The following is a 14,570-nucleotide window of genomic DNA, read 5'->3' as shown; positions in this document are numbered from 1 at the left end:
CTTCCCTCAGCCCGAGAGCAATGATGCAGCTGCACCGGCCTGTGTACCGGCTGGCTTACCTGTGTAAACGGCTACAGTTAAGATAGCATTAGAATTAAAAGCAGATGAAGTCTTTAGCCGCAAGTAAGTGGGTACTAAATGTAATCGTACCAAAACGAGGAGATACGCAAACAAAACTCAGAGAGAGCAGGCTGTTAAGTAACGTATGTGAGATTACAAGGAGTTGAGCAAATCCTTATCCTGCATTAAATTGGGTGAAAAAGAATAACACTAAGGATGTATTAGGAGAAATCAGTATTTTCTAATTAAGTGAGTGGTAAGTTTGTCTTTGAAAGAAAATCAGCATTTACATATTTATTCTGAAGATCCAAGAGGCCAATTACAAATACGTTTAAACTAGTTCCTTCAACTGACTTCTCCGCTTAAGAAGTCAAATTCAAGACAAAAATATTGTTTCCTCCAGCATTAAAGCTGCGTTCCCTGTTCTCCTGCACTCCTCCCGAAGCAGAAAATCGTTGGTGGCCTTGGCCAGTATGGACCATTGCTGCTCGGGTTACTTTATTTGGAACAGGAACGGTAACCTGGGGGAGAGCTTCCGGTAGGTTCAGATGAGGAGCGGAGCTGAGAACCGAGTCAGGTGCAGGAGTGGCAAGGAAGAATTTTGCTGGACTTCCTAATTAAGGTGGCAGTTTTTAATGAGTATGGTTATAGTACTAGATTAACAGTCTCATCTGAGATGATAGATTAATTTAATAGCACATATATACAAGAGTTTCTTGTCAGCACAGAAGGGAATGGAATTACATAGTCAAGGGAAATACCTAATACAGTGAAGAAGTATCTTGGCTGGCCAAAAGTGTTTTTATCTCAGATGTTCTTAGGTGTTTTTAAGAAGTTTAATGCATTAATAAATCCCAGGTGGCAAACAGCGCCTAAGAGGTATAGAGATGGGTAGCCTTGCAAATTAAATTTTCCACGTGCTGTCCTCTCGGATGCTTCTGGCACGGTGCTCTCCTACAGCCCTTGTACGTGGGAGCGCCGGATGGTATTTAAAAGGAGCAGTACGAGCCTTGCCTTTCTCCCGTACTGCTTATGGGATGAAGTCTGGTAGGTCAGGGAGATCTTACCACGTAGATAGATGCCTTTATAAAGACCTACAATTCTATGCAACTTTCTATTAACAAATAAACATTGAACTGTCTTCCAGCATTATGGTTCACTGCCGATCTATTTACATTTTCTATCTTTATAGACACAAGGAGAAACCAGTGCTTAACAGACCTTAATCTCTAGTCTGTAAAAGAAACAGTAATGTTATTTGTATCACTTTGAAGTACACTTTGTATAAAAGTTGAACTAATAAAGGGTCTATACCATAGTTAATGGAGTTGGGTTCACTTCTTTCTGTTGCGAGGTCCGAGTATCCCCTCTCTCGTCAGATGGAATAGTATGCTTTGGGTACGCTGGCTGCTCAGCGCAGGAAGTCACGCATAAACCACACTCCAGGGTGGGTGCACTGGAGCAGGTAAGGCTGTGTACTTGTCGCACAGCGTTTTGCCAAATAGAGGGAACAGATAGCAATAAACAAGGCAGGCATTTGATCAAACAGCATCCCTTCTCAAGGGTGTTTTCTCCTGCCTCGCAGATGGGAGGTTGTCGGTGGCGTGAGCAGCTGTTCTGAGGGAGAGAAGAGCTGGCGTAAGTTGAAAACTCCTACAAGAGGATGGGGCAGTCCAGGCCTGCACAGACAGCAGGATAATAAACTGGCAAGAAGGGGGGGGGGGGGTTTGGGGAATTCCCTGTCCATCAACTAAGGGGAATCTCATCCCTAACGCAGGTTTTTCATATGCACTGCAAGAGCCCACGTGGGACATGAACACGTAAGAACAGGAAAACAGGAGCTGTTCAGAGGTTTGTGCTTCCCAAGTTGTAATCGAGGGATGCATTTGCTTAAACATGAACAATCTGGACGTGGGGCACACTAGAGCGTGAATTTGCTGCATACGGTACCCTGCATTAACTGTCTCGAGCATATTCTCTTACCTGATGGGAGGAGTTATTCAGTGGGGGGGGAGGCTGAAAGCTCACACGTCACCACTGTAGAGCGCAGCACATAGCTTGCAGCTAACCTGTTTATCTGCGTATACCCAGCCATCTGCATCTGGCCTTCAGCCAGTATAGACGAATAAAGACTGCGTAGCTGCTAAAGATTTTGGACGTAAAAAAAAAAGCACACACAACTTGTCTCACCGTTATCCCATACGCAAACTATGCATTTGTCTGCTAACGAGGACATTCAAGGCAATTCTTTCTTACACGTTTCAGCCTGAAGCGCAGCCTTTGTTAGGATCGCCTCCTTTTCTCACCACACACCGCTGCAGACGCACGGTCTGTGTACTCGGCCACGGGACTTCAGGAGGAAGAACCGTGGGGCACTGTGGGTCTGTTCTACCCTACTCGCGCCTCCCAAGCGTTGTGCTCATCGGGCAAGCGTGTGATTCACTAAGCAGCACTTTGACATTGGCATTAGACGCTTCCAGTGTTCTGGTGCTCCAGACAGGAAACAAAACCTGAAAGTTCTTTTTTGGGCAGAGTATAAAAAGCAAAATTTAATGCTTAAAGTGTCATTCACTCATGGTAGGAATCCAGTTTAAAAGAGCAAACCAAATAATAACTCCAAGTTTTAAACAGCATTAGTTCAAGTTGAATTTATCCAAGAAAGAAACCACTTTGCATTGAACTAAATTTACTCACAGAACTAAATTCATTAAAAAAAACCAAAAAACATGATAGACGTATACTTCTTTTTCAAGTTTAACTAAATTTACAGAGCTTCCATACATCAAACAATTTAACCAACCCTTTATTTCCTCCTAGTTTGAAAATGACTAGTGTGACATACCGTATATTTTGAACTTTGAAGAACCAGTACTGAATATTTACATATTTATTCCATGCTCGACACTTTAGTTTTCATTTCAAATTCCCTGACAGAAAACAAATGACTCATGCTTGACACTTCAGTTTTCATTTCAAATTCCCTGACAGAAAACAAATGATTCATTCCCTGCTAGTTTCCAACACAGTAAAGTTTCTGAAAAAAAATAAAACCACCTTAAACACATGGTCTAGAGGAGCTAGTCAGCTTTAAAAATATTTATGCGGTGCTCCTTAAAAAAAAGCATTAATACCTGTAATGCCTGTCAGAGCTCCACCCATTCTAGTCATTACAATTGCAGTATTAGTAAAATTACATCTTCCTGTTATTTTACCATTCAGACAGTTGTTCGGCTTCCAATCCAAATTTGTGTCCGTGTTATTTTAAACAATGTTAAAACGCGTACCTTTGTGAATCGGTACTATTCCCTTTAACTGCACCCACTCAATTAAAAGAAGTTTACCGCTTTCATAGGTGATGTCAATCGCCTTTGTGCAAACTAAGCACCTCTCCAGCAGCGGGACACTGTCCCAGAGCCTCCACACAGAGAAAGCACGCGCAACAGGGGCCTTCTGCGGTTCAAATGAAAACCTACTTAATTGAGCCAGGCAGTATAAAGCTAAAAACACCCCCCCATTTAAACACTTAAAATAGGGTGTTAAAGTTTATGATTCTAGGCAGACGAGCTGTCCAAAGTACGTTAAGATTACGTAAAACAAGAACATTACAACTAGGCTTTATTTAAGTAGACTAAGACCCCTTTATAGCACTTTTGTAATGTCAAAAGACCAAAGCGTAAGTGAAAAAAAACCGAGCTCGGCTGCGTCTGACAGTGGAGCTCGTTTGTAAAAATTGCACGTGGCCTTTAGAAAAAGCTACCGCTCCTCACCCCATCCAAAAATGCAATAAAAGGCCGTTGAGAGTCAGTTAATTCTGTGAAATCCATGGAGCCCAAAGGAACGCAAACATTTAAAAAGCTTACTTCAATCACTGAATTTAATATGAAAATAAATTTAGAGGTGAATCTAGCGGTAACGTTTCTTTATGAATTCCTACTTCTCAAACTTTTCGCACTCTCTCTCAGTCTAATGACAGAAACAAAAATCCAAACCATCTATTCAAAGGGAAGGTTTAATATTACTGCTTCACTATGGGGTTGTTCAGTTTATACATCTGCCTCTATGCCCTCTCCTCAACCATGTAAGTCAGCGGAGAGGCAGGCAACTAATTAACTCCAGGAGCCTTTTCACTTCAAAGCATACTCATGTTTTCCACTGAAATAACTCTTGTGCTCCTAACGCACGAGCTGGAGTTATAAACGCTAGAATGTTATCTGATTCTCCCTGAAGTCAATGACAGATTTTCTACTAATTTTAACAGCTGTGGGATCTTATTTAAGCATCTAATCACATTACCAAAGATGTACAACAAAAGCCTACATAAATTGCCTTTACATTTGTGTCCTTTCACAGATTAATTAATTTCAGTCAATCTTCTATCACCTGCTACTTCAACTGCTGTCAGATGGACCTCGTTCATTAATAACTCAGACTGGCTAAAAAAAACCCAAAACAAAACAACAAAGAAAAAAAAAAGAACAAAGGGCTAATGGCTCTAAACCTGAGAGAAAAAAAACTAAAATTGCCTTACATTATATATATATTTTTAATTTTCTTGCAGTAATAAGTCACACACAAAACACCTGTACCTTTCTTTTGGCACAATGAATATTTTAGAAGTCCTTCAAGTCTTAACTCAAAGAGGTTCTTTACTGAGTATTGTCTACTGAAGTCCACAAAAAAATTAAAACATTCTTTCAAAAGGAACAAAAAAAAAAAATTTACAGTTGTACACAAAAAGTCTTGAATTTTATTGAAATTTCAAGTCTTGTATCAAACAAAAACTTTTCTTCAGACAAAAATATTCTCTGGGTGTCCTCCAGATAGCAGCAGCTCTGAATTGGTCCTTTAGTGCCGCCGCTCTCTTTGTCTTCTTCACAGAAGTCCGCATGGTTGGGCTGTTCCATTAGGCCTCATTTTATCGTGTGAAGGAACGTACATGACGACCTCTTCCACTGCCTCCACTAACAAACTTTCCTCTTGAGCCACCACTGCTACTACTATTAGCACTTGTCCAAGACGGTCCAATTCCTCCCCGGCCTCTGGAAGCACGATCGCGAGGACTCGGTCGGTAGCCTTAAAGCAAAGAAAAGTATACTCAGTTGGAAAAAAAAAAAAAAAAAAAAAAAGCCCTAGGCGTAGTAGCTGCTGTGAAAGCATAAGAAACAAAAACAAGATGAGACACAAACGGGGTCTGTTTTCTCCTTTTAATTCTCACTTTTCTTTTAGGCAAGCACTTTTTGCTTTGATTGGCTCTATAATTACCATGTAGGTACGAAGACAACTGAATTGCAAAAATCTGAATGCAAAATTAAGATTCTGCGATCAAGTGTTCAATTCAGCAACTTTTATGGATTACAGGCCAGTTCGTACGAAAGCATGTATTTGACACAGTCTCAGTGACAACTGTTCATATATGCTTAAAACATTTGCTGAATTTCAAGGTGTCTGCAGCATCCTTGCATGGTTTCATTTGTAAAGCGAAAATGAAATTCAAGGAATTTTCTATAGTTCGATGCCCATATGAATACCGCTGAACTTAATGGTCTCAATGGTGGCAGTGGACCCCTGTTAAAATTGCTTTGACCACCTCTACTGTCATTGTAGGTTCCCCTGGGCGTACTCTGTGCACTCCAACTTGAGCCTCGAGCGCCTTCACGACGACTGTAATTTCCTAGATAGGGAGAGAAAAACCCACACACTGTTGAGCAAACATCACTTTTTTTTTTTTTTTTTCATTTCAATCTTCACAATAGTCAGGGTGGTAAACATAATGTTTACCTAATTCAAATAGATAAAGCTACTCTGCATCAACATAGCCTCAGTATTCTAACTTATCAAAGTCTACAAGTTCTTGACTGTATTGTACGCAGAATCGGGAAAATATCTATTTTTAAGACATGAACTCAATGTAATTTAAAAAAAAAAAAAAAAACTTATCTAGTGCATTAAGATAGACTCCTATACCTTAAGTTTTTGTTGTAAAATAAATCCTAGTATTTATAATTTTACTAAATGGAAGTATTTTCTGTTTCTACCGGGCAAGGACTTGCCCTAATTATGGAATCGAAGGGAAAGAAATGCAACCTTGTCTATATATGAAAGAAACTTAACACTCTGTAGCTAGAATCTCCAGGTTCACTGAAAATTGCATCTTATTCCTGTCGGGACCTTCCATCCTTTTATTCAAAAGCCTCATGTAAACCCATTGTGATGCTTGATTTCAGGAACTACCATGTCACAAACGGTAGAGAGGGCTTTTGATTATTGGAGTGCTTCAGAGATGCAGTCAGAACAGTTGCTAAAAGAGAACAGCTAACTCCTTTTGCAAAAGAGAGGCAACGCAGGAACTCGCAGCCTTGGTTCAATTCCACAGCACTCAGGAGAACCTTTTCTAGTGCCAAACAACTTATTTCAACAACACCGCTTCAGGAACATCTCATGCCAGGGATGATTAATTGCTAGTAAATTGGGCTAGTATTACTGAAGCATTTTTAGCATTCATTTACTCCAATTCTAATACAGGAGACAACATACCTTTTGAAGCAGGTGGTGTAAAGAACCTGTTCTGACTGTGAAAAGCTCCTCGTCCTCCACGATTCCCTGAGAAGCCACCACGTGAAGAAATCTTCTGTGACACTTTCGGTGGCCTTTTGGCAGGTGGTATCCCATCTGGAGCAACCACTTCTTTGCTCTCTGCAGCAACAAAATCATCCACGTGCATGGAGGGTGGCCTGCTCGTATTCTGTTTCCTCTGACGGAAGATATCGTGTGGTCGAATTCCTTGTCCAAATCCTCCCCTGCCTCGTCCTCTTGGTGGTGGCACAACATGAGCTCTCTTTGCAGGCTCTATGTACTCAGATTTTCCACTGTCATGACAAACCAGGATTTATTTAGTTAACGTAAAAATGCATTCATACTAAAGGTCAGGCATTCTCCATATTGGAGATGCAATTTGAAAGGTGTTTGACATTTTGAGAATATACAAAACAGTACTGAACACACTAACTGTTTACTCGTTAAACTCATCTTACCTTGAAGTTATGAAGGTCTCATGCTTGTGCTTGCCGAGTTTGAACCCTTTTGTGGTTTTTGTGCGGCCAGGAGATGATGGTTCTGACAAAAATGACCTCTCCAATTCAGCTTGCAAGTCAAAGTCACTGCAGCCTTTTTCTGACAGTTCAATTAAGTCAACTTTTACCTGCAACGACAGAGTTTCGTTTTATCACAACAATCATTACTAGCACCTCTGAAGAAGAAAACATGCTGCACCAGGACAGATGAGATTCAACTAGGGTCCTTCTACTAGAGCGAAAAAGCTCCATCCTCTACCTCTTAATGCAGCAGTGTGGCTCGAAACAAAAAGCAGCAGCAACGAAACAAAAAAGCAGCAGAGCTGCAGCAAAATTGTCTTGATGGTTCTGAATCTCAACAAAGTCGAGTACTTCAAGTACGAACACCTGTCTTGTCACTAAATGACCTACAGTGAGGCACTCTTTTGCTTAAGCTACAGTCCTATAGACTTACTAATGCTGCTTTTATACAGGAATCAACAGTTTTGGTTTTGCTTAAGAAATTAAGACACAAAGTATCTTTGCATGTAAATTAAAAAAGAGTAAAACTAAAAAAGAATTAAGGTAATGAAGTCAACACAAACCCATTATTTCTCACACAAGAAGTTATGACACTGCCAATTGCTTAGTTTAAAAAAAAAAAAAGAATGCTACTGTGTATTTTTCAAAATGACATTTAAAGTTTAGATTATAAAAAATCAAGTTTCAAATACTGTGAAAAGTTTTTGTGCAAGTAGTTTCATTTACTACTGCGATTTTCTCCACTTTCGTCATGTCAGAGCAAAGATTTAAAAAAAAAAAAAACAACAGTGTAGCTATCAGGCTCTTTGGATATTACTGCAATGACAGAAGACAAGCAAGGAAAAGAAAATAAATCACATTCTTTCTCTATGTTTAACACAAACTGCTGAAAAGCCTCAGCAGCAATGCAAAAGCAGGTTAGGACCCACACAACTGTTCCTCTAAAGGAGATTACTTCTGCATTAGAGCACTGCAGAAGGCGCCAATTTTGTGGCTGCTTCCGAGTGAACCTGAAGGCATTTGGTAACAGCCTTTAACAAATGCCAACCCCTATGTCTGGGTCAATTTACAAGGGTTAGCTCAGGCTAACCCCCATTTTTAAATCCCCTTCAGTCATGTCAATGAAGCCTTTTACCATATCCAGATCAGTGTCTATTTCTTCAGCCTGAAAGGGTGAGAACCACATGGACTTCAGCTGGTCATCCATCACGTCTGCCAACACGTATGTAGTCCTGCAACAAAACAATGTCAAATGCCTGTTTGATTATGAACTACAACCAACTGCAAGCATACGCAGCATTACAGAACCTGGGGTGAATGTTGCTGCCTTACCCTTGATACTTGCATGAAATTAAATACACTGGGACTAGTAGGTAGTAGTGACAACAGTGCTGCTTAGCTCCTGTTTGTAATATACTCATGCATAAATTACTGCATTTTCTTAAGTAAATCACAGGTAGTATGCTCACATACTTAACCATTTTACCTGTTGTTAAACAAATTCTGAAGAGAGTCTGGTGCAGAAAGAATAGGCTCTACATCTTGGTCACTCAGCGGACAAGAATCACCCGCCGATTCCAACATCTGCCTCACTCCAACGATGTTGTCCAGTAAGGATTCAAGGCCATCATCTTCCTTAGAACGATCCTAAGCCAACACAGCACAAGTCAGAACTTTTTCCCCTCCTCAGAGAAGGAAATGTGTTTTTGTTAATTAAAAAAAAAGGGGGGGGGGTACTACACAATACAGTCTATCCATCCACAAATAGTGAAACTAAGACACCCAAGTACACAAACAACAGCAGAGAGCTCCTCAGTATGCTATCAAACCATGTCACCACATGCACATTCTAGTCTTCATTTCCAGTTGATGCAATAACCTCCATAACACAGTCCCAAAGAAGGCATCACCCCAGGTTTTAGTTAACAAGCTCTCTGCTAGAGCATTCCAACGTCCTAAGTGCCTGCTATTTCTCCTTCAGCGCAGTTGTGGCCTTTAATCTTTTACCACAGATGCAGGCGGCCAGGGAAAGGGGCAGGAGGGAGTATAGCACTGGAAAGGCATTTGTGACCAACAGGCTGTGGAGCAGCTGTTTTACGGACTCTTCTAAATCAGCCATCTATGGCATGGCTGCCATCAACGATGTAGGATTAGATTTGAATATTAGAGTTAAGTTTCCGATGAGAATCACAGAAATGTTGGATGCATTGAATTCTGCATGTCCTCTAGTCCAATCCCCCCCCTGCTTGAAGCAGGGCTATCAAAGCCAGATCAGGTCAGCCATAACTTAATCTAGCCACATCTATAAAAAGCTCCAGTGACAGAGAGCCCACAGCCACTCTGAGCAACCTGTTCCAGTGCTGCACTTCTCTCAGTGATTTTTTTTTTCTCCCCCCCTAATGTCAATCTGAACCTCTGAAGCCACAATCTGGGGCCATTGCCCCTTGTTTTATCATCTGGAATTACCAAAAGGAGTTTGATTCCACCACCTTTGTTACTATCCCCCAAACAGCTGTAAGTAGCTCTGAGGGAGCTCCTTAGCCCTTTTCACCAGGCTAAACAAGCCCGGCTTCCTCCTCTCTCTACAGCACATGCTTTAGGTCCCTGACCACCTTGGTAGAACCCTCTTCCATTTTCCTAGATCTCTCTAGAACTGGCGAGAGGACAAAGCTGGCCAAAGGTGAACACAGCACACTCCACATGAGAGCTGACCAGCATCCCATGGAGGGAGACAGTAAGATCGCTTGGTTTGCTGACCATGCTCCTTCCAGGACAGCTCAGAACACAGTCTGCCTCATTTGTAGTGACCATGCACTGTTGGCCCATGTTCAGCCTAACATCCACCATAACCACACAGCCCTTTTCAGCCCAGCCTGCATCAAGGCATAGGGTTATCCTGCTCTCACGGCAGAACTTTGCATTTTTCCTAACGACCCACACAAGCTTTCTGCTAAATCAATCCTAAAAAGTTTACTGAGGTCCCTCTGGATTGAGGTTTTGCTGTTTGTCGCATTAGTCACTCCCCCAGCTTACTGTCATCCATAAATTCACTGAAGATGTATCCATCATTCAGGTCTCTGATGAAAACATCCAACAATATCAGCCCCACTATTGACTCCTGGGAATTCCACTTGTCGCTGGTCACCAGTAACATGAGGCCACTGCTAAGCAGTGGTTCCTGTTGCTTATTACATTAACAATCTGCTCACCACTATCCAGTGCTCTCTGTTGTATGCATTCGCTGCCTTTCATCACACAGTTAACTGCCTATGCTCTTATGGTGTGCAAACACTCTCAGCACAAGGGGATCCCAACCCTACCTGAAATTTCCTAGCATTACCACAGTACAAACAATAAAGTCAGAATCCACCCTGCATCAGAATAGGTGATTTTGGACATCACTATTAAAACAATGGCAACAGCTATTATCAATTCTGCAAGGTATGCCACAGAATTTGCGCACCCTTCTCATTAAGGAAGGACAGTCTATATTGTTTTAAAAACATGTTCCAATACAAGACCGCAACATCAACTTGATTATTTAAATTCTTTTACCATAACATGTTTCTCCAGATCAAGCAGCAGGTTTTCTGGGGTTTCTTCTTTGTTCTGCAGCAGATGTTTTAACTCTGCAGTAGTTAGACCCAGCGTTCTACCTGGATGAGACCCATCTGCTTCCATAAGGCTTCCATCATCTCCACAACATCCCTGAAATATTTGACAAGTGGGAAATAAATATACCTAACTACTTATTATACTTCTGGACTGCAAACCCCTTAGAATTCAAACATACATTAGAGCAAATCTAGCAAAACAAGAGTAATCTCTTGATTTAAAAACATATTATGCAAGATATTTTAATAAAGTACACTTCAATAGGCAAGTTTAGATGCTGCATCAAGATGAATGGAACCCTTTCCTATATAAGCCGAGGTTTGTATCACAGAATTAACAAGTATTTTCAAATCCTTTCTATACTACATATTAATACAGCAACCCTGTAAATTAAACAGGATGCCATGAATCTAAAACCTGGACACAATGGCATGCTATTCGCTTAGGAAAACAATATGAATCAATATGCCATTCTTCCTACTGAAAAACCCTCTTATTTACTAAGCATACATTCTGCTCAGCTTTCACAGATTTCATTAAAAACTAAAGATGGCACCAACACTACTGATGGAAAAGCTTTACACAGCCATCTGCGTAGTCAACTGCTTTCCGAAATCATTGTTCCTGAACATGTCTCACACTACAGATTTCAGAGAAACGCAGCTGAGTTTGTCTAAGTATTCAATACATATTCACTTACCAGTGTATCAGAGTTCAGAATCTGTCGCATAAAATCCAAAAAAGAAGAGGCCAGTTCACCTGTGTCTTTGCTAAAACTAGTTATTACTCGTTTTAATACAGTGTACAGAGCACTGCTGTGTTTTCTTAGAGAGCTGGTTTTGTAATGAAAAGAGAGAAAATACTTTATTAGTGCATTCACTGTAACTTCTTATAAGAAAACAATATATATACAAAATAAATTTGATAAATTTTAAAATGATCAAGTTGAGTTTTGATTATGAAGCTGGAGCTTCATTATTTTCTCTGTACTAGACTGTTATTCTCACCAGTGCTGTCTGCAGATATTTCAGACTGCACATATACAGCTATACGTACTGTAGCAATACCTCTAAAACCTGCAAGAAATTACATTTCCATCTTTCGGAGGAAAGGGATATTACAACAGAAATTTTGCTTGCACAAGGGCCTTATGTATAAAGCAGGATCATGCTTGCTGTTACAATTTCACTGCATCCCACGATGCCTAACTGCAGGAACAAACCAGAAGGGTAACCATCAACACAGAAATAGCAAGGCCATGCACTGAAGCTAACAGCTCGACATATGGGACCATAGAAACAACAGCATCTTTAATCTACTTATTTTTCATTTGCAGGTTGTATAGCTTCTTGCAGTCTGAGCAGCACAGTTCTGTAAGCACTGCTTAGAAGAGTGTTTTATTGACAAGGCTCCAGGTACTACCTTTTTCTCTTCAGGAACCTCACAACTTTCTTACTTCTCTGCACCTCACCTTCAGTGGACAGAAAGAGGTCCAAATACAGGACAAGGAATTAAGCGTCAAAACAACACAATACTGTCCAATTCATGTATACATTCTGTTCAAAAGGGAGTGGAGTCAACAGAAGTAGTTTTGAAAAAAAATATAGATATAGATACCTATATATATATTTATCTCCTCATTTCAAAAGCCCTAACTGCCTGGAGATCAGAACACTCTGGGGAAGTGCAAACTGAATCCCCTCAAAATAGAGGGAATGACAGACAGCTCTCCAATGCCCCAGATGAGAGCTCTGAGTGACTCAAAAGGGAAGGACATGAGCACTATCTCTCATTCTAATCCTCCAGCCTTGGAGCAGGGAAATGGAGGGTACAAACCCTTTTTCAATGCTTTGCTTATTTCTTGAAAGAAAGTGCTCCTGTGTGCATATTGCAGAAATGATTCAGAGGTAAAATCTCAAGTGAAGGAAGACCAAAATACTGAGTAAAACACTGAAGCCCCAAAGAGAAATGGAAGTTCAGGTGCCTTATCCTCAACATTTCCTACTAGATGAGTAGGAAATGATTTCACATTGCAGAATTTTTTAAATAATTTTAAGTTGTCAGAGATATCTTAAAATACCATACCTCTTTAAGTGATAGAAGCCATAGTCGTGCTCTGTAAGGAACATCATTGTTCGGATACATGTCAGCAGACAACTGTAACTGCTCTCAGAATTAGTTAATGTTTCCATCAGGCAGTCACAAATTAAGGGCATCAGCTCTTTGCTTGGTAAGGAGTTGGAAAGCTGCTCCGATTCAGACACAGAGCCTTCTGATGAACTTGGTAAAATGAGTGCGATATCCTGTAAAAAGTGATTATTATACACATAGTAAAAAATGCATTCTGTATAGCAGCCGTAAGTATAAAACATATATTAAGTCAGAAACACTAGGTTCTTTCACTACCCCTTTATCATCTTATTCCAGTATTTCACATATTCACAGTTATTACTGACCAGTAAAATACTAATCCAGTGTATCTTTAAGTTGGTTCTGTTAAGGGTTACAAACCATTATTGATTTTTAAAAACATAAAAGCTTCAGAGGGTGAAAAGCGATAGCAGAGGCACAACTAAAAGCCAATCAGTCATTGGATAGTATCTCACACTTGCACACAGTTTCTTGCCTAGGTAGTCAAACTGCCCCTTAATCTCAAAACATTCATCAAAATTAAGAGGCTGCAGACACCACCTAGGAAGTTGAAGATCTACTGCCCCCTCCACACTTTACATAAAAGATTGACTTTCACAATGAATTTGCACAGGCAAAGAGCTCTTGTTTATATGCAAATGGATAACCGATCTCTGCTGACCAACAACGCCCAAATGTCTTTTGCATAAATGGGTAAGCACTACAGCAAATAAATACATAAAACTAGTAAGACAAATAATGACATACAAATCTATGCACGCAACTAACGAGAAACTACTGGGGCTAGTCTATGAATCAGTTTGCAGATAACATTTCTTACTTCGCTCTAGTAACATGCTTTTTTTTAATGGTATAGTTTTACAGTAGCAGCATATCATATGTATCTTTGTATTTGGAATACATTTTTAAGAGGTTTCAGTTAGACAACTGAGACAGACATATTTATTCAACTGGGTGAAAGGTGAATAGTTCTTACTTCGCTCTAGTAACATGCTTTTTTTTAATGGTATAGTTTTACAGTAGCAGCATATCATATGTATCTTTGTATTTGGAATGTATTTGGAATTTTTAAGTGGTTTCAGTTAGACAACTGAGAGAGACATATTTATTCAACTGGGTGAAAAGTGAATAGTGACAACTCAAGTTTTGCCAGTAGCCCATGTTCCAAAAATCTTCCTGTAGGGAGAAATTACATCCCCCTCTCAGCTGAGGTGACAGTCAATCTTTGTGCCATTCATTTTTTGGTCTCTAACAAGCTACCAGAAGAGTGCATATAATGCAAAAGAAGTATCATAAAATGAAAGGATTTACATTCAAGAGCAACAAGACAGCAAGTCTGTCAAAGCAGCCAACCACACACGTTTTCTTTTTGTGTTTTAACAATGTTGATTTTTTTTTTTTTTTTAAAAAACAGGCACCTAACGAATAACCTCATTTAATTTGTCTCCTACAATTATCAACACACAGCACTGACCAGCTGGAGTGCACGGAGCTCCGCCTGGGGATGGATGAGGAGCCGATCAAGAGCTTATGGGTCAGAATTAAAGGGAAGACAGGGACAGGTGACATTACAGTGGGGGTCTGCTACAGGACACCTGACCAGGAAGACCGAGAGGAGGAGGCCCTCTATAGACAGCTAGGAGCCGCCTCACG

The 14,570-nt window shown here is 40.3% G+C and overlaps 1 protein-coding gene across 1 annotated transcript in view; it reads right to left on the bottom strand.

Moving 5' to 3' along the window:
• Positions 1–4,835: 4,835 nt before the first annotated feature.
• KIAA1429 (KIAA1429 ortholog) overlaps positions 4,836–14,570 on the bottom strand; it is a 26,710-nt gene continuing 16,975 nt past the window's right edge. The window contains exons 16-24 of the mRNA XM_009324450.1: positions 12,852–13,069; positions 11,467–11,599; positions 10,707–10,859; positions 8,638–8,798; positions 8,287–8,383; positions 7,092–7,258; positions 6,595–6,926; positions 5,590–5,731; positions 4,836–5,135 (exon numbers count right to left, since the gene is read on the bottom strand). Of these exons, the coding sequence (XP_009322725.1) occupies positions 4,976–5,135; positions 5,590–5,731; positions 6,595–6,926; positions 7,092–7,258; positions 8,287–8,383; positions 8,638–8,798; positions 10,707–10,859; positions 11,467–11,599; positions 12,852–13,069 (1,563 nt within the window). The 3' untranslated portion in view covers positions 4,836–4,975. The remainder of the gene's footprint in view (positions 5,136–5,589; positions 5,732–6,594; positions 6,927–7,091; positions 7,259–8,286; positions 8,384–8,637; positions 8,799–10,706; positions 10,860–11,466; positions 11,600–12,851; positions 13,070–14,570) is intronic.

The sequence above is a fragment of the Pygoscelis adeliae genome, unplaced genomic scaffold (assembly GCF_000699105.1).
Source record: "Pygoscelis adeliae isolate BGI_AS28 unplaced genomic scaffold, ASM69910v1 Scaffold145, whole genome shotgun sequence".
NCBI classification, from domain to species: domain Eukaryota; kingdom Metazoa; phylum Chordata; class Aves; order Sphenisciformes; family Spheniscidae; genus Pygoscelis; species Pygoscelis adeliae.
The sequence above is the reverse complement of the archived record's forward strand: the minus strand, read 5'-3'. Positions and strand labels throughout refer to the sequence as shown.